Source organism: Cotesia glomerata, linkage group LG8, assembly GCF_020080835.1.
Source record: "Cotesia glomerata isolate CgM1 linkage group LG8, MPM_Cglom_v2.3, whole genome shotgun sequence".
Classification (NCBI taxonomy): Eukaryota; Metazoa; Arthropoda; class Insecta; order Hymenoptera; family Braconidae; genus Cotesia; species Cotesia glomerata.
Window position 1 is genome coordinate 19,378,843 of NC_058165.1, and position 23,950 is coordinate 19,402,792.

The following is a 23,950-nucleotide window of genomic DNA, read 5'->3' on the forward strand; positions in this document are numbered from 1 at the left end:
ATAATAATAATAATTCATACATTATATTTTTAAGTAGATCATAAAATTCCGTTTTAAGTACTCACTTACACGGAAAAAAATTTCTGGGAAAATTTACTATACAACTATTGTAAAGCTGGACCATACTTTTATTACTATTAATTTTCAAAGATTTTAGAAGAAAATTTACTATTTATTCATGAAATTTTACAATTTACGATTAGAAAAAATACGATATTACTATTGTAAAAAGTAAGAATTATAATTTCCAGTGCCGCCTCTGTATCTTTCCAATGGAACTATAACAAATTTTACAATAGTTGAATTGGAATGTTTCTCAATTAGTGTGAGCGATCGCCGTGCACAGCGCTAGACTCCGAGTTTATGTAAATGTTAAAGGGCATTTGTTCTAGTTTACCTCGGATAGCGTAGAGGGAGAGTCTCTGGCTGCCAACAAAGAGTTCTGGGTTCGAATCCCGGATAGGACGGAAATTTCAATTTCTTTTTTCAGTTACTGTATGGGTACCAATTAGTCCAACCTCCTATCTCTTTCCCTCCCTAAAATTTCTTTTAAAAAAACCGACCGTCAATTTTTACAATAGTTGAATTGTAAAGTTTACAAACACATATTGTATAATTTGCTCTATATTATTCGACTTTTAAGATTCTTGCTAGCCTTGTTTGTTGGATAAAATTTACAATAGTAGATCGTAAAAATTACTAAATGAGAAGTATAGTCCACCGTTACTATTTAATTTAATAAAAATTACGATAGTGAAATAGTAAAAATTCCTTCAATTTTCTTTCCGTGTAGATACAATTAAAAATTTCAATTCGCGTAAAACCGCAAAAATCCGCGAATTAGAAAAAATCATTTAAAAAATAATTTTTTTTTAATATTTATAAATTAAGGTAATTTATAAAAATTGTGATAAATAATAATAATAATAATTTAACTTTAAATTATTAATAAAATAATATATCATTAAACTAACAATAGTGTCTAAACTAAATTCAAAACTTCTAACTTTAATGAAAATATGAAAATGTAAAACTAAAAACTAAAAACAAAAGTAACTTTTGTGCGGGTTTAGTCTCTCGCGTCTTGTTAACCCAAGCTAGCACATAATGAAGCGTAAATTACAGTATGAGTAGAGAGTACAACTCATTTTCATGAAACTCAATTGTCTTGTGCAGAAACGGCGCACGTTAAATGGAAACAGCGAAACTTTTTCCCTGAAAGACGACTTGGGAATGTTTGAAGCCCCTTTGATCATTCAGAACGCGCTTTTATGCCTTCTATATATTATATTTTTACATAAATTTTCGAGCGATATTAAATATTATAGAATAAATTTAATTCTTTAATTTTTAATATAAAAATATTAAATGTTTTCAATTTAAAAATTCTTATCAAGTAATTTATTCTTTTTTTCTCAACGCTTGAAATTTTTTTCCAGAGAAAAAGAACTTTCTCTTATCGGCTGCAAAATACAATCAAGAAAGCACTAAAATATCCTTGGAATCTTCGAAAACTGTTGAGATAAATACCGAAATTCCGAAATGTAAGAGTACATTTATAAAAAAATCCTTGGACACTTAATTCGTAATTTAAACGCGAAAGTCGCTGTAGACTTATTATCCAATTACATCGATTTAAACGGGACAAACGAGCAGCACTTCCGAGTGCCAGATGGCCGAGCTAAGAAGTCACCGTGACCATGTTGCGCACGCGATTGACTATTTTTTACGATGGAATTTAATAAAATTTTTATAAATGATTTTTTTATTGATTTGGAAATTACTAAAGTGTGAAAATATTTTTAAATTAATTAAGAATAATTATAAGATTTTTCTGAGGAATATTTTAGGAAAAAAAGTATTGGAAAAATTACAAAAAAATTTCTTTAATTTATTTTTTTAGAATCGAAATTTTTATATTCAAAAAATTGTAAATTTTTTATTTTTACAAAATTGTAAATTTTTTATTTTTTAAAAATTGTCAATTTTTCATGTAAAAAATTGTAAATTTTTTTATTTAAAAAATTGTAAATTTTTTATTTTTTAAAAATTGTAAATTTTTTATTTTTTAAAAATTGTAAATTTTTTATTTAAAAAATTGTAAATTTTTTATTTAAAAAATTGTAAATTTTTTATTTTTTAAAAATTGTAAATTTTTTATTTTTTAAAAATTGTAAATTTTTTATTTTTTAAAAATTGACAATTTTTCATGTGAAAAATTGTAAATTTTTTATTTTTTAAAAATTGTAAATTTTTTATTTTTTAAAAATTGTAAATTTTTATTTTTAAAATTGTCAATTTTTTATTTTTAAAATTGTCAATTTTTATTTTTAAAAATTGTCAATTTTTATTTTTTAAAAATTGTAAATTTTTTATTTAAAAAATTGTAAATTTTTTATTTTTTAAAAATTGTCAATTTTTCATGTAAAAAATTGTAAATTTTTTATTTTTTAAAAATTGTAAATTTTTTATTTTTTAAAAATTGTAAATTTTTTATTTAAAAAATTGTAAATTTTTTATTTAAATATTATGTAATTTTTGTATAAGAAAAAATTTCAAGTTTACATGGAAAAAATGTAAATTTGGCACTAGAAAATTTGTAAATTTAATATTTGAAGTAAATTTTTATTTAGCACGGAGAAAAAATGCTAAATTTACATGAAAAAATAAAATATAATTTTTCAATGTAAGAAATGTAAATTTTGCTTATAGGAAATTGTGTAATTTACAAGAAAAAATGAAAATTTTGCAGGTTGATAAAATCTTAAACTTACAAGAAAAATAATGTAAATTTTTAAGGAAAAATGTAAATTTAGCAGGCGGAAAATATTTAAATTTACACGGAAAAACTGTAAATTGAGCTTTAGAAAATAAGTAAATTTAATATTTAAAAAATTTTAATTTAGATCGTGGAAAAAAGTAAAATTTACATGGAAAAAATGTAAATTTAGTGCGTAAATAAAGTCTTAAATTTCCAATGAAAATAATTAAATTTAATGTGTGGAAAAAATCTTAAATTTTTATGAAAAATAATGTAAATTTTTTAAGGAAAAATGTAAATTTAGCAGGCGGAAAATATTTGAATTTACACAAAAAAAATGTAAATTGAGATCTAGAAAATAATTAAATTTAATATTTTTAAAAATGTAAATTGAGCACGTGAAAAAAGTAAAATTTACAAGGATATAATAAAGTCTTATTTAAATTTACAAGGATAAAAATGTAAATTTGATGTGTGGAAAAAATCTTGAATTTTTAAGAAAACAATGTAAATTTTCAAGAAAAAATGTAAATTTAGCACATGGAAAATATGTAAATTTACACAAAAAAATGTAAATTGAGATCTAGAAAATAAGTGAATTTAATATCTTTAAAAATGTAAATTTAGCACGCGGAAAAAAGTAGATATTACATGGGAAAAAAATGTAAATTATTTATTGCAAAAAATGTAACCTTAATGTGTGGAAAAAATTTTTAATTTTTATGAAAGTGTAAATTTTTTAGGAAAAATGTAAATTTCGCTTGTGGAAAATATTTAAATTTACATGGAAAAAATGTAAATTGAGATCTAGAAAATATTAATATTCAATATGTAACAAAATTATTATTTAGCAACCGAAAAAAAGTAAAATTTACATGGAAAAATCGTAAATTTAGTGCGTAAATAAAATCTTAAATTTACAAGGAAAGTAATGGAAACTTAATGTGTGGAAAAATTCTTAAATTTTTATGAACAATGACATGCAAATTTCTGAAGAACAAATGTAAATTTAGCACGTGGCAAAACTCAAATTTACATGAAAAAAATGAAAATTTTCCATTGCAAAAAATGTAAACTTAATGTGTGGACAAAATCTTAAATTTTTCTAAAAATGTAAATTTTTGAGGAAAAATTCAAATTTAGCAAGTGGAAAATATGTAAATTTACACAAAAAAAATGTGAGTTGTGATCTAGAAAATATGTAAATTTAATATTTGAAAAAAATTATTATTTAGCACGTGGAAAAAAGTAAAATTTACATGGAAAAATAATGTAAACTTTGTATGGAAAAATTCTTAAATTTTTGTGAAAAAAACTGTTATGTCGGACTCAACATTCGACATTTTTATTTTATAGCAAATAGAATTTAATTATTTATCCATAATTTTATGTTTTTACAACTAATTACATATATTTATTTTATTATTAAGTTTTTCTTTTTTAGAATTCTAGATACTATTTTTTTTTTAAATAAAAATTATTTTAAAAATATTTATCGGCTTATCTGGGTCGAATAGTAAATAATAATTTTATGACCCGAGCAAGTAAAAAAATAGTTTTCTCATCTAACTATAGTCGTATGCGACTCGAAAAATTCCCACATTTAATTGGGCCCGATTACATTAAGGGATTTTTGAGTATTTTTATCTGGATCCGAAATAGAAATATATTTTTTTTTTTTGATAATGAAATAAAACGTATAGAGATAAAAAATTAAATTCATTCAAATTATTGTGGTTTGAAAATTGAAAAAGTTGCGTTTTATTAAACTGCTATTAGAGTTTTGAGCTCGGAGTTTTGAGCGGGAAGTTGCAGCATCCCTGCCATCCGCCTTAAGGGTCAACTGTTGTCCTAATTTTTTTGCTCTAAATAAAGTTATTCTTTATCTTTAGCTTTTTTTGACTAATCATCACTGCTTCGAGCACTCGTAGTTGACCGGGGGCTGTCAAAATTAATCTATATTGTAATGAATTCTAACTATGTCTAACAGTATGATAATTTTACATTCGTCAACAGAAAACCTGACGTCATCTAGAAATTCCATTACCATTTCGTAAAACTAATCATCCTGATAAGATACTTACATACGATATTAATTTTAAATTCGAGATAAAGAGGTCCAAGTGTATGTATTCGAGTTATGGAGGGTAAAAGTGTACAAAAATAGTTTGTAGGGACTCACTAATTATTTCGATTTATAGAGGATAAAAATTTCGAGCAACGGAGGTTTTACGGCTTGAGGGGAAGGTAATTAAACATTTCTTCGAGTTGCGGAGGTTTTCGACTTATCGAGGTTCGACTTAACGAGGTTCTACTGTAACAATAAAATTAAGTACTAATTATGTTAGATGAAAATAAAATTAAGCGACAAAAATTTAAACAATGAAACAAATAAACAAATAGAACTTGATAAATGAACAATTTAAAATAAACAAATATTAAACAATGGAACTCCAAAATAATATAACAAAATAATTAATTTATGAAATTAAATATTTAAAAGTTAACTTCGAAATTCGAAATGAAAATGTTAATAATTAACGAATGATAATGTATTTTGTTAACTAATGATGTTTTTAACGATATAAGCTCATTCCGATGTTACACTCATCAAGAGCTTTCATTTGAGTACCCACATGCATTTTTGATATATTTTTCATATATACATATATATAATATATATATATATATATATATATATATATATATATATATATTAGGTGCTTTTTTGCGACTATTTTTTCGCTTCCATCCCGAAATTTTGTTGGAAATACACCCAAAAAAATTCCCTGAAAGTTTGAGCCCTTAATATTAATATTAAGTACTCCTACACAGCGTGTGAAGATTTCCCATTTGAATTATACGAGAACTTTCATTTTTTTTTTTTAAATTTCTATAGCTCAGTGGCATTTCATAGCATCGCTTTGACCATGGACGGGTTTTTTTCAGAATTAAATGCTCTACAAAAGTGTCCATTGTCGCGAAGTCGTAACACATACTGGCGGGGTAGTACGGACCGCCAAACCGAATTTTTTATAGAATTCTTGTTTTTTCACTCATTATCTCATAAACAACAAGACATACAGAAAAAATGTAAATGATAATTTTGTAGGAAATTCAATTCTCTACAAAAAAGGTCCTCAGCACCAAATCACTAAGATCGATATTTTCTGAGATATTAATCATTGAAGTTTACCTAGCATTGAATTTCCACAAAATGTTGAATCAAATCTTAAAAAATATTGATTTTTTTCTTTTAGGAGGTACAGGGAGTTCATCCTCAAAATCAGAATATGTTCGTTTCAACCCACTGGAATTTGATGATAGACTACAAAAACTTGCTGGCATCGAATGTTGCGATAATTTCATGCCTAAAACAATTTTTTCAGAATTAAATAAATAAACCCAATCGATTCAAATATTTTTCAAATTTTATATTCAGCTTCTGTTATCCAGAAGCAAAGATATTCTTTGAATTGAGTTTCCGTCAATTTTCCCCAATAAAAATAAGACAAAATGATATATATGTGTTTTAAATTTATTGGTTACAGAGACTTTAATTTTTTAATAGCGTGGGAATTTTCGACTGCAAAAACTCGAAAACAAATTTTTATTCAAGTCAAAATTTTTGTCAAAATTGAATAAATTTTGATTTATCTCACTTATTCAGATTTACCTGATAGAAATTTTACCAAAATGATAGACTAATAATTAGAAAAAAAGTTATGAATCTAGAAACAAATTTTAAAATATTGAAAAATTATATAGAATTCAATTTTCAGAAAATGAGGTTAAGAAAATTAGAATTTTAATGCGAATTAAATTTTACAAGTAAGTAGAAAAAATATGAGTCTAAATTATAAGAAATTGTTTTCGATTATTAAAAATGATTGATTGTTGAGCTTGATAATTTATAGTTGTATGTGAGAAGAAAACTACACAGTAAAAAATTTTTCGTCAAATTTAACACAAAATTTTTTGTTGATGACTTCTTTTACACAATTTGTGTTGAATCAACACTCTATTGTGTTGAATCAACATACTAAAATGTTAAATTCTACACACTAACATGTTAAATTCTACACAAACATTTTTACACTTTACAATGACGAAAAATTTTTTACTGTGTAACCAATTTCGTCTGTATTATTCTCATTATCTTCATTTGTTATCTCCTGTTCAGTGTCAGATTTATTCTGAAAAGTTTCCACCGGCAAGAAATTAGTAACGGGCGAGTGAAGATTGGTTTTCCCCTTTTGACACTCATTCAGAAATTGTTGCTGCTCTTTTGGCAAATTCTTAACCATTGTGGAATTCGAAATATCGAACAATTTATCTAGTTTTTGGTTAAACTTTTCAACATTCTGTTTTTGTGCTTTCGATTTTTTTTCCCTCTTGTGATGTGTCTTCACTTTTATATATTCGGCATAAAATTTTTCCAACTTCGTAAGACTGTGCTGAGGACGTATAGTTGGAATCTTGAAACTATCCCAGTGAACACATGACTTCAATATGACGTCATTTATAAGTCATAGGAATGTCACAATATTTTACGTAAATATGACGTAAAATTGACCTGTCTTGTAATCCAATTATGATGTAAAAATATATGATATATTTTTGACATCATACTGATGTAAGTTTATTACTTCTCTATGATGTAACGGAAATGAGTTAGATATTACGTACAACTGACATAATATATAAACTACAATATTACGTAACATTAATGCCATCATTGTATGTCATAACGACGTAAGTTTAACATCATGCGTTTACATCAGTGACAAGTCACGGCTGTACGTAATCTTGACGTAAGTTTAACATCATGCGTTTACATCAGTGACAAGTCACGGTTGTACGTAATCTTGACGTAAGATTAATATCATGTGTTTACATCAGTGACAAGTCACGGTCTTACGTAATACCGATACCATCTGTGAGTCATTATTTAACATCAATAATTTGTCACAATTGTACATAATACTGACGTAATTTGAAAGTCATTTTCTAAATCAGTGACAAACGATTATTTTCCATAATATTGATAAAATTTGGGGATGTATTTTTTTAATATTATCGATTGATCAAAATTTATCAAATATAAAACTTCTTCAATAAGATGTCTAATTTACAATTAATCGCTAAATATTAGTGAAAATTGGTTTAAAATTTAGTAAGAATCAGAAAGAGGTAAACAGCTGATTTAAGCTGGTACCTTGCAAATTTAAGTCCGCTCTTAATAACAAAAATTTATAATTTATAATATTAATGAATATATCTAACATATTAGCAAATAACATACAAAATATTTTTCATTTACGTTTTTAAGAAAAAAACATACAAATTAAATACATGTGGGATATAAACTTTTTATATCTTTGATTGTATGTTTCCATACACTGCAGAAAAAAAATCTTGACTCAAAGGTAAATTTCTTTGGACTAAGAATATATTAGAGATGACTGAAAATTTCGTGAATGAAGTCAAAATATCTTGACACTAAAACACTTCTTGCTCCAATATAACTTCAGCCTCCGTCAAAATTTTCTTGGTGCAAGAAATACTTTTTTTTCGTTGCATATGTTTCTCACTTATATTTTTTCCATGAATTTAGGTACTTTTATCCATTGTAAAAATATTTTCGACTTCATTCAGTATAAATGATTTGGTGTGAAACTGATAACAAAAATACCGAGTTCAATTTATGTGGCATGAACTCTAAATTTTTAAACCGTCAAGCGAGTAAACATATAATTTCTTATGATTTCGCGTCAAGAAATTAAATGTCAGTCATTTAAATATTGCACTATTACTTGAAAAATAATTTTCTGACATTAGTGCTGCTACTTATGAAACATTGTATTTGAAATAATTCAAACAGTTCCATGATTGTTATTGACGAGACTAATAGTATTTTACACAGTAAAAAATTTTGCGTCCGTGCGTCAAAAACTTTAGTGTTAAAAATTTTGTGTTAAATATTTAACTTTTTAAGTGTAAATTTAATATTTATTAAAATTAAAAATTTTTTACTGTGTACATCAAGTTTCATAATGTTGTTAGTATGTTAAATTAAAAATTCAAATTTCGAAAAAAATTGAAATTAAAAAGAAATATAGATTAAAAAAATGGTATACTTAAAAGAGTTGAAATTAAAAAAAAAAATCTAAATTTTGTAAATTGAAATTTTGAAGAAGAAAAATCCAAATGAAAAATACTAAATTTTCGGAAAAAATTAAATAAAAAAAAAAATTCGAGTCTTGAGAAATCAATAAGTATTAAAAAATATTCAAATGACACGGATACATCGTTTACTCTGAAAAAATTTCACTCTGTGAAAGTTCTCTGTGTCCGCAGAGAGTCTAAAGTTCTCTGCGTCCGCTTTTAGACGAAAATTTTTGAAAGTGTAAGATTCAATCAATTCTTATGAAAATTTATAAATTGCCTATTCATTACCACAAGTTTCACTAGAGAGCCTTTTATAAGAGTTTTTACAAAGTTTTATAGAACTTTATAAAATTTCATGAGTTTAATGAAATTTTATAAAATTGTATAAATTATTAGACTTGAATTTTATACAATTCCAGCTCTTAAAATACATTTAATCTCAGAAAAAATTATGAAATAAGCATTTTTCGTCATGTAAGGCTTATCACATAAGTTATTTACTTCGTAACATGAACCGTTACTTGGACAAGTGAGCAGCGTTCCAGACTTCGATACGTGAGGACCCAAGTTCGAGCCCAGCATATTTCAGGATTTTTTCATCAAGTATCAACATATAACTAGTGTTTCAAACTTTGTAATAAGTCCACAACACTATAATTAATTTCAAAATTGCCATCTTTTTATTTTTGAGAAATTTTTTTTTAAATATTTTTTCTGAGGTACAATTCTTACATCACTTACATCACTTTTACGTCATAATGACATCATTATCATGATATAGACATCACAGGTATGTCATATTGACGTCATAAATGTCATTGAGACATAATACTGACGTCATGACTACGTCATATTTTTACGTCAGAATCTTACGTCAAGAAGTGTGAAATAATGAGTCATATATGACTCATTCGTGACTTGTATCTTACGTAAATCCTGACATAGCCCAATGTCATTTTGACGTCACATTGACGTAAACGTGTTTACTGGGTAGCCCGAATAGTATTAGTATCGTTAATAACACTAGTAGCACTATTTCGAATAGTTAATTTTAAAGACTGATGTTTATACAAAAAAAAATTTAGTAAGTCACGATACGAAGGCAGCTTATTATTATTTATTTGGCTTCTTTCAAATCCAATTAAATAATTCCAAGTTTTATTACCAATTTTTTCACTCATTTTAATGATGGTTAAAGTCGACCTAACCTCAAATTTAACAAAGTATACATACAACGGCGTCACACTGATCAATGCCCACTAAGATTTGTTCTTACTCTCGCGGGATTAGTACGCGAAAACAAAGAAAGCGCTGCAATTAAAGGGGAAATTTGTTGAACGCATTCAAGGTCAAGTGAAAGCTCAGTAGTACTACCAGAGCAAGAAAAATAAACCGCAATTAATCAGTATCACAATACACAGCAACAAAGAAACATCCTATATTATTCGTAATGATCATACACAATATATTTTTATCTAGAATTTCATTAAAATTGAATTATTAAATGATAAATTCAAATATTATGGTGTGATTTAAATGAGAAATTTATTTAAAAATAAAAAAACTTCAGAAAAATACAATTAAAAATTTTTTTCGTTGAATTTGAAACTTAATCAATAAGTAATTACTAATTATAATTATGATACGAATAAAAAAATCAATATTTTTTAAGATTTGATTCAACATTTTGTGGAAATTCAATGCTACGTAAACTTCAATGACTAATATCTCAGAAAATATCGATCTTAGTTATTTGGTTCTCAGGACCTTTTTTGTAGAGAATTGAATTGCCTACAAAATTATCATTAACATTTTTCTGTATGTCTTGTTGTTTATGAGATAATGAGTGAAAAAACAAGAATTCTATAAAAAATTCGGTTTGGTGGTCCGTACTACCCCGCCAGTATGAGTTACGACTTCGCGACAATGGACACTTTTGTAGAGCATTCAATTCTGAAAAAAACCCGTCCATGGTCAAAGTGATGCTATGAAATGCCACTGAGCTATAGAAATTTAAAAAAAAAAAATGAAAGTTCTCGTATATTTCAAATGGGAAATCTTCACACGCTGTGTAGGAGTACTTAATATTAATATTAAGGGCTCAAACTTTCAGGGAATTTTTTTGGGTGTATTTCCAACAAAATTTCGGGATGGAAACGAAAAAAAAAAAATAGTCGCAAAAAAAAAAGCACCCTAATGTTTATGTAACAGTTGCATGGTGAAATTCACTATGGTCCCTAGTAAATATTGATTGGTACAATATGATATTCTTAAATTTTTATGGTAATATTTTGAATTGAGTCATTAAGGTTCAGTCTTATTATGTATGCATAGTAAATTTCTACAGAAATTTCTCACCGTGTATATATATATATATCTACATATTTTTTTTGACAATTTTTAATTATAATTAATTTATAAAAAAAAATAAAATGTTATTAAAATTAATAAATTAAATTTTCAATAATTAAATATAAAAAGGATTTATAAAAATATTTTCTTAACAAAAATTTAGTTATTTCTAAATTCATTTATTTTGGGAATGAATGCGGAGTGAATTTTATAATCAATAAAAATTAACTCCTTCTCGGAGTAAATATCACTCCCAGCGGGAGTGAATCAATTAAAAATCATTCACTCTTCATTCACTCCGCAAATTTTTTACAGTGTAGAACTTTTTAATTATCAAAATCGGTTTCCTCGCATCAAATTACATAAATACTCGTTGGAAAATCTTATCGACCTGATTTTGCATACAGACATAAAAATAGCGGCGAAAGGACTAATATATTTCTTATACAACCATTTCAGTATCTTCCATTCCACACATGTTTTTCTTAATGAACAACAGTTTTTTCCAGATTTAGAAGTTATAAAAGTGAGTCATTTCCCTAAAAACAGGTCTATAAAAATTGAAAGCCTTCCCGAGGTCTATTTCGGTGAACAATTACGATAACTTCTACGGTCATATGTGTGTTCACATCTTCGTAGCTCATAGAAGACAGATAACCGCTTACCTCCACACACGACTCACATGTGATGACTCGTATCTCGCACTACGCATGTAATGTGTCATCATTAAGTCTTAAATTAATCAGCAGCCTCAACAGAGATCTAGTGTTTGTATAGCTGTCAACTCAACTCAGTGTGCCAAGACCACACGTGGTATTTTACAATCAGACTTTATTCTTCGTTTGACTGATTAAAAATTCAATTTAATCACTCATAACCTAATTAGTGCAGATTACAGTGTAATTAATAAAAATGATGGGACTGCAAAAGTCAAAATTCGTGAAAATTTTGGTTGAAATTTTGTGCCTCATTATTTGTAAGTACATAAATTTTTTTTATAAAAAATAAACAAATTTTTTATTAAAAATTTTTGCAATTTTTAAATCCAAAAATTTTTGTAAAATTTATTTTAATTATTTGAATAAAAAATTTATTTTTTGTAAATATAAAATCAATTAATTTTTATTTAATTAAATACTTCACAAGAATTATTTTTTTAATTGACACATTTGAATTTTTGTAAAAAATTGTTTTGATAAAAAATTTTACAAATTTTTTACTAAAATAAAATTAATAAAATTAAAAAAATTAAAGTTGATAAATTGAAAAAAAAAATTTTTAATTTTTTTACAAAATTAATTCTCTAAATACATAAATAAGATATGAGCTTGTGTCTCGTAAAGTATTGACATTTTTGAAGATGTAAGCTCATCTTGACATTACATTCATTAAGACCTTTCATTTGAGTACCCACATCAATTTTTCATATATTTTATATATTTATATATATTAGATATATATGTATATATGAAAAATATATCAAAAATGCATGTGGGTACTCAAATGAAAGCTCTTGATAAGTGTAACATCGGAATGAGCTTATATCTTTAAAATATATATTATATACATGTATATATGAAAAATATATCAAAAATGCATTTTATAATTTATCTTTTAGTATTAATATTAAAAAATAGTAATTAAAATTTATTATTTTAATCAATTTTTCTAAGAATAATCACAAAAAAAATTTATTAAAGTTTTTAAAGAAAATTTTAAATTTAGTAAAAAGAATTTTGATTTTTTTTTAATCATAAAAAAATCAAAATTTCGAATTTTAACATTTTTACCGATATAATTTGACATTTTTAAAGATATAAGCTCATCCCGATGTTACACTCATCGAGACCTTTCATTTGAGTACCCACATCAATTTTTCATATATTTATATATATTACATATATGTATATATGAAAAATATATCAAAAATGCATGTGGGTACTCAAATGAAAGCTTTTGATGAGTGTAACATCGGAATGAGCTTATATCTTAAAAATATATATTATATACATGTATATATGAAAAATATATCAAAAATGCATTTTATAATTTATCTTTTAGTATTAATTTTAAAAAAATAGTAATTGAAATTTAATATTTAAATCATTTTTTTTAAGAATAATCACAAAAAAAATTTATTAAAGTTTTTAAAGAAAATTTTAAATTTAGTAAAAAGAATTTTGATTTTTTTTTAATCATAAAAAAATCAAAATTTCGAATTTTAACATTTTTACCGATATAATTTAACATTTTTAAAGATATAAGCTCACTTCGAAATTACACTCATTAAGACCTTTCATTTGAGTACCCACATCAATTTTTCATATATTTATATATATTACATATATGTATATATGAAAAATATATCAAAAATGCATGTGGGTACTCAAATGAAAGCTTTTCATGAGTGTAACATCGGAATGAGCTTATATCTTTAAAATATATATTATATATATGTATATATGAAAAATATATCAAAAATGCATTTTATAATTTATCTTTTAGTATTAATATTAAAAAATAGTAATTAAAATTTATTATTTTAATCATTTTTTTTAAGAATAATCACAAAAAAAATTTATTAAAGTTTTTAAAGAAAATTTTTAATTTAGTAAAAAGAATTTTGATTTTTTTTTAATCATAAAAAAATCAAAATTTCGAATTTTAACATTTTTACCGATATAATTTAACATTTTTAAAGATATAAGCTCACTTCGAAATTACACTCATTAAGACCTTTCATTTGAGTACCCACATCAATTTTTCATATATTTATATATATTACATATATGTATATATGAAAAATATATCAAAAATGCATGTGGGTACTCAAATGAAAGCTCTTGATAAGTGTAACATCGGAATGAGCTTATATCTTTAAAATATATATTATATATATGTATATATGAAAAATATATCAAAAATGCATGTTGGTACTCAAATGAAAGCTCTTAATGAATGTAACATCGTGATGAGCTTATATCTTAAAAAATGTCAATATTTAAGACAGTACAGAGAAATTTAACAAAATTCATTATTTAATAAAGCAAAATTTTTTTTATTTTTTCAGTGGCTGCCTTATTAATACTGACGAATTTTTACATTGATCCGCATAACAGAGGATTTTTCTGCAATGACCAAACAATAATGTACCCACGTATCAAAAAAGAAATAATATCAATTTTAACACTCGGAATTATTGCTCTAATTATTTTATCTTTGGTAGGTATAAAAGAAAAAAAATAAACTAATTAATCTCAATAAAAATTAATTTCTTGTCACTAAAAAAAAAATTAATAATCATAATTACGCTTAATTGAAAAAGATTATTATCGGGGAAATTTTTCACGCCCGAAAAACGCGGTCATCTCAGCAATTACTCACCTTCAAAGTGCCAAATTGGATTACATTAATTTACCACAAGGTAATTATGAGTATGTACAAGAGTAAGATTCATCATCTTCAATAAAAAAATGATTAATATTTATTTCATTAAAATTATTTAATTTAAGGCTGGGACTTATTTGATCGGCGCAATAACCACAGTGCTGATCGGAGATGTTATTAAATTAACCATCGGGAGACTGAGGCCCCATTTTTGGGACGTTTGTGTTCCAAATATCGACTGCAACCTGGCGACCAATCTTAATCGGTATTTTGGTCCAGGAGAGTTCGCCTGTACGTCTAATTTTACTGAAAATGATTTTAAGAATGCCAGGTATTATAAAAATTTCTTTAATTTATTCTAATTTAGTCATAATTTATTATTAAAAGTTTATATTTTACTAATTTGTAAAGAAAATTTTTTTTTTAATCAATAAGAAAATCGATTTTTCTCTCCTAGTAACTTTTCAACCGTACTAACTTGTACACGATGAGAAATTTCTATTATTTTTTATTCTGCATGGATTTTAGATATTACAATGGTGCATATTACTAGTGAACCTTATTGACTCAGAATAAAATTTTACAATGGCCCATAGTAATTTCCGAAACAAATGAAATCAGACATAGTAAATGGTAGAAATTTAAATGTACCATAGTAAAATGAAATATGCAATAATTTAAATTTCCGAATGTACTATAGCAAAAAAAATAAGAAAACGTTTGTAAAAAATAAAAAATTTTAGAGTAAAAAATGTTTTTAGCAATCAAAAAAAATATCAAACCAAACAAGATTTTTTTTGTTTGCAATAATTTTTAAAATATAGTTTTTTTTTATTTTTTTTTTCATTTTAACAATGAACGTAGGATTTATTTTGGCAGTTAATTTTATTATGAATAATTATAAACACAGTATATAACTTTTAAATTAGTTTTTATTATTATTAGAAGTGTCGGTTGCAGGTTAACCATCAAATGTTTGTTTTCATTTTAATTTTTCACGGTAAATTATTAAATATTTTATTATTTATGAATCTTACAAATTTCCATTAACTATTCATGTGTTGATGGATTTATAAACTAATATTTATTTAAAACTTAATGTTTATTGCAATTTTCATAACACCGTTAACCACTACTGATAGCGTCTGTAGACTTATGTTGACAAAACAAAGCAGGACGAAAAAATGAAAGAGCGCGCGTCGCGACTGACGCGCATACGTTTACTATGGGACATTTGAAAATTTCATAGTCACAATTTTAAATTTAAACCGAGTACACGTGACTAAATGTGAAACTTTTTTTAAAATTTTTATTGTCGACTGAGCAACAGAAATTTTACTATGGAACTATAATGAAAAGTTTTAAGCACACTAACAGTTTTTGTTCTGTCAGTTTACGAAAATTTTTTATATATGTTTATGTAACAGTTGCATGGTGAAATTTACTATGGTCCCTAGTAAATATTGATTGGTACAATATGATATTCTTAAATTTTTATGGTAATATTTTGAATTGAGTCATTAAGGTTCAGTCTTATTATGTATGCATAGTAAATTTCTACAGAAATTTCTCACCGTGTTTTTGGGTCAAATATTGTTTTATTAGTTTTAACAACAAATTCATTTTATCTTTGTTATTAACTGACATATTTATTATTATAGTTTTAAGAACAAATTTGTTTTATGTTCGTTATTAATTAACACTTAAGTTTATCAAGATCGTGTTGTCAGCATGCTAAATCCTTTATTTGTGTTTTTTTAATTAGTTTTTTTTAATTATCCTAAATAATTTATAGTTAAATATATAAGGGTGATTCTCTGTAAGGATGTTTTTCGCTGTCCCAGGCATTTTTTTATTGGAAAAATTGTTATTTTGTTACTAAAAAAAATTTGTTACGAAAGTAAAAAAAACATTTCTATTTGGAGCATTGAAAATTAAAATGAAATAAATTTTGGTTTTTTTACTATGAATTCGTACACTGTAAAAAAAAGCGGTGTTAAAATGGACTCATTTTAACACCGCTATGTAACACCTGTGTATTAACACCGGTGTAACGGTGCTCTTTTGCGGTGTTAAAAATCCGGTGTTAAACCGGTGTAATACCGGTGTAACAGTAGAATAAATTTACACCGTATCGGAGTATGAATATTACATGATCCATAAAACACAATTAATATTCAATATTTCTCAAAATGAGACAAGTAACATTTATTTAAGAATTTTCAATTAATAAAATTACGCAGAAATCGATTTAATAAATGTTATACAACAAGTTAAATAGTATTTACAATATTAAATGTTTAGGAACAATATAATAATTATTTTTATCGTAACCATGTTGTATCTCATAATATAATCCCATAATAAAATTGAGATGAAATGTATGTGGCATCAAACTATTCGTAACGTGACTGGTCGAATATATCATAAGCTTGAAAATATATGCAAATGTTACAGTCAGGCGTGCTTGCGCGCGCAAATTTGAATTCTAGTCCCATAATAAAATTGAGATGAAATGTATGTGAAACCAATTTATTCGTGATGTGATTGGTTGAAAATATTTATTCTCATTCTGATTGGTTGAAAGTGAATATAATATAATATAATCCACTTTATAATTTAGATGAAAAATATGAAAATATACACAATTAGATAAACTATTCGTAACGTGATTGGTTAAATATATCATAAGTATGAAAATATAGATAATTCCATACTGTTTTACGGTGGCTTGCGCGCGCAACGTATACTAGTATAATATAATATACATAAACTACACATAAATATATCATGACCATAAATATGAGGCGCGCGCTTGCGCGCGCAAATTTGAATTCTAGTGGATGTTTTAAACATGACGAATCTACAGCTGGGCAAAAATAAATTATCTATATAAAAATCATTTAAAAAACGTTCAAAATTGTCGTAAAATTGTTCTAAAAATGTTTCAAATTTGTTGTAAAAACACTCTAAATCTGTCCAAAAAATGTTCCAAAATTGACTCAAAAATATCCAAAAAATGTCTCAAATGTATTCAAAATTTGTTCTCAAATAGTTAAAAAAATGTTTTAAGATTATTCAAAAAAGGGTCCACATAAGATTTAAGGACAAAATTTCAACTAAATTGCTTCAAATAAATTGCATTGATTCTAAAATTATCTTAGAAGTATTCCGAAAATCTTAAAAAAAATACTTAAAAGTTATGAAATAATTACTAAAATCCACTATTTTAGAGTTTCCGATTATCTGTATGATGTCCCAAAATTGTCCTTTAATAATGGTGTTAAAGTAACACGGATCGAAAATTTACTCCGAGAGAATTTCACACCAGTATTTCACACTACACGGCCGTTTAAAATGCTCTGGGTCCATTTTTACATCGAAATTTTTTACAGTGTATTTATTTTAATCAAAACTTTTATCTACTTTATATTTTATTATTTTAAACTTTCTAAATTCAATATTAACTTTTTTTGATTATTTATTTTCAATTATTAAACATAAAAAGTTTAATTATAAAAATTGTGTTAGTTAAAATATTATCAAAACCGGAAAATTTATAACACCGATTTAACACCGAAAAAAAATAGTTACACCGCGACCGGTGTTACTGCTACACCGATTTCGGTGTTGAATTTAACACCGGAATTTTTAACACCGTACACCGCATGGACTTACACCGGTTTTTTTTTACAGTGTATTTTTATTTATAATTTATTTATAAAATTGGATCCATAAGTCTTAATATTATTCTAATTAATGTAAACATCCATTGAGAACTTGAAAAGTTGAATGCATTGAAATAGTTTGCTTGATTTTTCTCAATTTGATAAAAAAAAAACAGTCCCCTGGCAAACAGTCCCCTGTGATGTTATTTGGCAAAAGATACACAAATATCGGAAAAGCAAAAATTAAATCGGCTGTTTATTTATTATGATTAAGCCGATAGTTTTTTAGCTCTTGTTAATTTTTTTTCTAATAAAATCAAAAATAATTTGGTCGGACAATTTTGTATAGATTTAAGACGTCCTTACAGAGAATCACCCCTAAAAATAATAATGTTTCTAAGGTTGAAATAATATAAAAGTCTTTTTAATAAACAACTTGATGTAGACATTTTGTACTTGTCCCACCAGTCACAATATAAGTTTCAGTCACATAATTTTTCCGTATTGTTTACTTTTAAATTTATTAATATCATTTATTTTTTTTTTTCAGATTATCATTTCCGTCGAGTCATTCATCGGTCGTCACTTATTGCGGCGTTTACTTTATTGTAAATAAAATTTGTATATATAATAGGGTGGCCCAAAAAAACCGACTATTTTCTTTTTCTTAGTCTCGAGTGAAAAAATGTTAGTTTTTGATGTTTTAAGAGGCCTCGCCAAAGGACAACTTAAAAAAAAATTTTTAAGAGGTCACTCTAAATTTTTTAAAATTTCAAAAATCGTCAAAAATCGAATTTTTTTTAAAAATTTTTTTTCTCGCTACGGTATAATTTTCTAGACCAAAAAAAAATAAGTTTCTGAAAGTTTCAGTTCAAAATTTAAATTTTGAAAGGTCGCTCATAATTTTTTTTTTTTTTTCTTTAATTAGTCATATCGCTGACTTTAAGTGTTGGGAGTGGTACGTTGGGGTCTTTTTGGTTTGTAAAAATTTTAACCTACGCGGCAAGGTCAAATCTCAACCAAGCTGGTTTCTAAGACCAGCTCGGGATTCGAACCCACGCCTGGCTGGTTGATTAAATAAAATTATTAAATTAAAAAAAAATTATATTTTCTATGTTGTGATTGATTTTTAGTTCATCTCGTGATGTATTTTTATCGATTATTGTACTAAATAAAAAAAAAAAAATGCATGGAATTTTAATTTGAATAGTAAAAGGTCGCTCGAAAAAATCTAAACTAATGCACTAATAAATTGAAAAAAATTATGAGCAACCTTTTAAAATTTTAATTTTGAACTGAAATTTTCAGAAAATTATTTTTTTTTAGTTTATAAAATTATACCGTAACGAGAAAAAAAATTAAAAAAAAAAAGTTCAATTTTTGACGATTTTTGAAATTTTAAAAAATTTGGAGTGACCTCTTAAAAATTTTTTTTTGAACTGTCTTTTGGAGAGGGCTCTTAAAACATCAAAAACTAACATTTTTTCACTCGGGACTCAAAAAAAAAAAAGTCGGTTTTTTTGGGCCACTCTAATATATAATGATTATGATCATCAAGATAAAAGCAAATAATAATTATAATAATTCTTCTTCTAGTGTTACCTACAATTGAGAATAACATCCAGAAATTTGAAAATGCTGAAGTATTTTCTCCAATTCATTATTGTGTCGGTAATTTGGTTTGTTTCGATGACAAGGATCTCTGACTATTTTCACCACTGGAGTGATGTTACCGTTGGAATGATGATTGGACTAGTCAATGCGTTAATTACTGTGAGTGTAATTGCTATCATTAATCATCATATCATCATGAATCATTATACCGTATCACAAATCACTTAGTAGAAGTGTTTTTGATGCTAATTTATTAACACTTAGTCAATTCATTACTATTATTATTATTTTTATTTTTATCATTATTATTAATGAAAAATTATTTAAAATTACTTACAATTAATTCTATAAAAAGTAAAATTTATCAATACTCAAAAAAATTCATTTTATTTAAGATTTTTTGTTAATTATTTATTATTAATTATTATATAATTAATAATAAATATTTATAATAATAATAATAATAATTATTATTATTGTAATACAATTATAAATTATAATTATAATTGATCTAAGTACGCATTATATAATTGTATCCTTGTAATTTTTTAAAAAAATCGCGAGATTATTTAATTAAGATCAATTATTAATTATCAACTCAATGCATAATATCTAGATTAGCGTGGCATAAAAAAGCCGACTATTTTTATTTTTTGAGTCTCGAGTGAAAAAATGTTAGTATTTGATGTTTTAAGAGCCCTCACCAAAGGACAGCTTAAAAAAAAATTTTTAAGAGGTCACTCCAAATTTTTTAAAATTTCAAAAATCGTCAAAAATCGAATTTTTTTTTTTTTTAATTTTTTTTCTCGTTACGGTATAATTTTCTAGACCAAAAAAAAATAAGTTTCTGAAAGTTTCAGTTTAAAATTTAAATTTTGAAAGGTCGCTCATAATTTTTTTTTTTTTTTTCTTTAATTAGTCATATCGCCGACTTTAAGTGTCGGGAGTGGTACGTTGGGGTCTTTTTGGTTTGAAAAAATCTTAACCTACGCGGCAAGGTCAAATTTCAACCAAGCTGGTTTCTAAGACCAGCTCGGGATTCGAACCCACGCCTGGCAGTTGATTAAATAAAATTATTAAATTAAAAAAAAATTATATTTTCTATGTTGTGATTGATTTTTAGTTCATCTCGTGATGTATTTTTATCGATTATTGTACTAAATAAAAAAAAAAAAATGCATGGAATTTTAATTTGAATAGTAAAAGGTCGCTCGAAAAAATCTAAACTAATGCACTAATAAATTGAAAAAAATTATGAGCGACTTTTCAAAATTCAAATTTTGAACTGAAATTTTCTGAAACTTGTTTTTTTTTAGTCTATAAAATTATCCCGTAACGAGAAAAAAAATTAAAAAAAAAAAATTCGATTTTTGACGATTTTTGAAATTTTAAAAAATTTGGAGCGACATCTTAAAAAATTTTTTTTAAGCTGTCCTCTGGAGAGAGCTCTTAAAACATCAAAAACTAACATTTTTTCACTTGAGACTCAAAAAAAAAAATAGTCGTTTTTTTTGCGCCACCCTAATCTTGATGCATTTAATAAGAGCTAAGTTAATTTAATAATAATAATAATTATTAACATTATGTCTGTTAATTATTTTAACAGATATAAGTTCTTTCACAATATAAAAAAAATTTTTATTTTATAATTAAATACTTTAAATTTAATTTTTTGGTAGCGAGAAAATCCAGCGATCATGCGCCACCTGTTGGAAATTTTTAACACTAATTATTATTTTTCATTATTATCATTATCATTATTATTTTGATGTTTATTTTTGTCATTATAGGTATTTTTAATCGCTGACTTATTCCACGAATTTCAAGGATACGAAATCAAAAATAACCGAAATGACAAGACCACAAAAATTGACATTCATGTCGCTAGTTAATTATATGACATTGTTACATTGTATATAATATTTTTTTGTACATATAATTATAAATAAATTAAATTATTTAAAATAAAAATTTTATAAATTTAAAATTTATTAATTTTTCCTGTCCAATTTTTCAAAATTTATTTTTAATAATTAACGTAAATTTTGTTTTAATAATAAGCGTATTTAATGATCTAACAAATTTTCAATCAATTAAAAATTAATTTGAACTTATAAACCCCCACTATTACTCTAACGATAAGCCTACTAGGTACTTATTTATTTATAAAACATTATCAACAATTATTTCAAAATTTCAATAATTTATTAATCAAAATTACAAAAATGACCAAAATTTAAAAATTTCCCGAGAAAAAAAATGATCATAAATATTTTGTATGCAATACATTCACGGTGAGAAATTTTCATTATTTTTTATTCTGCATGGATTTTAGATATTACAATGGTGCATATTACTAGTGAACCTTATTGACTCAGAATAAAATTTTACAATGGCCCATAGTAATTTCCGAAACAAATGAAATCAGACATAGTAAATGGTAGAAATTGAAATGTACCATAGTAAAATGAAATATGCAATAATTTAAATTTCCGAATGTACTATAGCAAAAAAAATAAGAAAACGTTTGTAAAAATAAAAAATTTTAGAGTAAAAATGTTTTTAGCAATCAAAAATATCAAACCAAACAAGATTTTTGTTTGCAATAATTTTAAAAATATTTTTTAAAATATAGTTTTTTATTTTTTTTTTCATTTTTAACAATGAACGTAGGATTTATTTTGGCAGTTAATTTTATTATGAATAATTATAAACACAATATATAACTTTTAAATTATTTTTATTATTATTAGAAGTGTCGGTTGCAGGTTAACCATCAAATGTTTGTTTTCATTTTAATTTTTCACGGTAAATTATTAAATATTTTATTATTTATGAATCTTACAAATTTTCATTAACTATTCATGTGTTGATGGATTTATAAACTAATATTTATTTAAAACTTAATGTTTATTGCAATTTTCATAACACCGTTATCCACTACTGATAGCGTCTGTAGACTTATGTTGACAAAACAAAGCAGGACGAAAAATGACAGAGCGCGCGTCGCGACTGACGCGCATACGTTTACTATGGGACATTTGAAAATTTCATAGTCACAATTTTAAATTTAAACCGAGTACACGTGACTAAATGTGAAACTTTTTTATAAATTTTTATTGTCGACTGAGCAACAGAAATTTTACTATGGAACTATAATGAAAAGTTTTAAGCACACTAACAGTTTTTGTTCTGTCAGTTTACGAAAATTTTTTATATATGTTTATGTAACAGTTGCATGGTGAAATTTACTATGGTCCCTAGTAAATATTGATTGGTACAATATGATATTCTTAAATTTTTATGGTAATATTTTGAATTGAGTCATTAAGGTTCAGTCTTATTATGTATGCATAGTAAATTTCTACAGAAATTTCTCACCGTGTTAAATTAATCTTCAAATTTATACAATTATATTCTATTTAAGCTATAATTCACCGACTTTTAAACTTTTTTTTTCTCCAGTGAATTTCAAAATTTTAAAAATTTGTAATCATCTTTTGTCACTTATTATTAATTATTCTAAATTCTTTAAATAAATCTACATTGATAAAAGTATTTATTAACTATTTATAATTAAATTTATTTGAAGACAATTATTTAATTTATTAAATTGAAATAAATATTGCACGCCTCATAGCGCGAAGCGCGTGAGGTTGTGCTTTATACTCGACTCGTCAAGATCAAGCAATTTTGTGATCTTTAAATGCCTCTATCACAACCATATTACACTTATTCAATAATATAAGTAGATGTACACCGAAAAACACTTAAATTAAACCATCTTTTACTTTCTAAAATCATTTCATGTTGCTATTTTGGAAAAAAACGTTTTGAAAAAAATTTTACGTGGACGTCCGGATGTCACCCCATTTTGGATGTACCAACGATTACTCCCGAACAAATTGTTATTTCAAGACCGGACCTTTTTTATTAGTTTAAGAATTCGATGAACTGGGTCCGTATTTCATATCAGTGGCCTAGCTTATGTATTTTT

General features: G+C 25.1%; 2 protein-coding genes across 2 annotated transcripts; one reads left to right on the top strand and one right to left on the bottom strand.

The window, feature by feature from the left end:
- Positions 1–5,486: 5,486 nt before the first annotated feature.
- Positions 5,487–7,248, bottom strand: LOC123270631. The gene is made up of 2 exons (XM_044736766.1): positions 6,894–7,248; positions 5,487–6,132 (listed from the first exon to the last, which is right to left on the bottom strand). The coding sequence occupies exons 1-2, from the start codon at positions 7,066–7,068 to the stop codon at positions 5,987–5,989; spliced, it is 321 nt and encodes a 106-aa protein (XP_044592701.1). The 5' UTR covers positions 7,069–7,248; the 3' UTR covers positions 5,487–5,986.
- A 4,554-nt stretch (positions 7,249–11,802) lies between these two features.
- Positions 11,803–21,924, top strand: LOC123270629 (putative phosphatidate phosphatase). Its single transcript, XM_044736765.1, has 7 exons — positions 11,803–12,260; positions 14,355–14,506; positions 14,610–14,708; positions 14,797–15,002; positions 18,890–18,947; positions 19,936–20,112; positions 21,744–21,924. Exons 1-7 carry the CDS (start codon positions 12,197–12,199, stop codon positions 21,843–21,845), a joined length of 858 nt encoding a protein of 285 aa, XP_044592700.1. The 5' UTR covers positions 11,803–12,196; the 3' UTR covers positions 21,846–21,924.
- The last annotated feature ends 2,026 nt before the right edge of the window (positions 21,925–23,950 follow it).

Coding starts and splice junctions, on each gene's coding strand:
- LOC123270631 (XM_044736766.1), bottom strand. CDS start 7,068: ATGGTTAAGAATTTGCCAAAAGAGCAGCAACAATTTCTGAATGAGTGT. Junction 6,133..6,893: donor GAATAATACAGACGAAATTG/GTTACACAGTAA, acceptor AAATTGTTTTAG/GCATGAAATTATCGCAACAT.
- LOC123270629 (XM_044736765.1), top strand. CDS start 12,197: ATGATGGGACTGCAAAAGTCAAAATTCGTGAAAATTTTGGTTGAAATT. Junction 14,507..14,609: donor CTCTAATTATTTTATCTTTG/GTAGGTATAAAA, acceptor TAATTGAAAAAG/ATTATTATCGGGGAAATTTT. Junction 14,709..14,796: donor TTACATTAATTTACCACAAG/GTAATTATGAGT, acceptor ATTTAATTTAAG/GCTGGGACTTATTTGATCGG.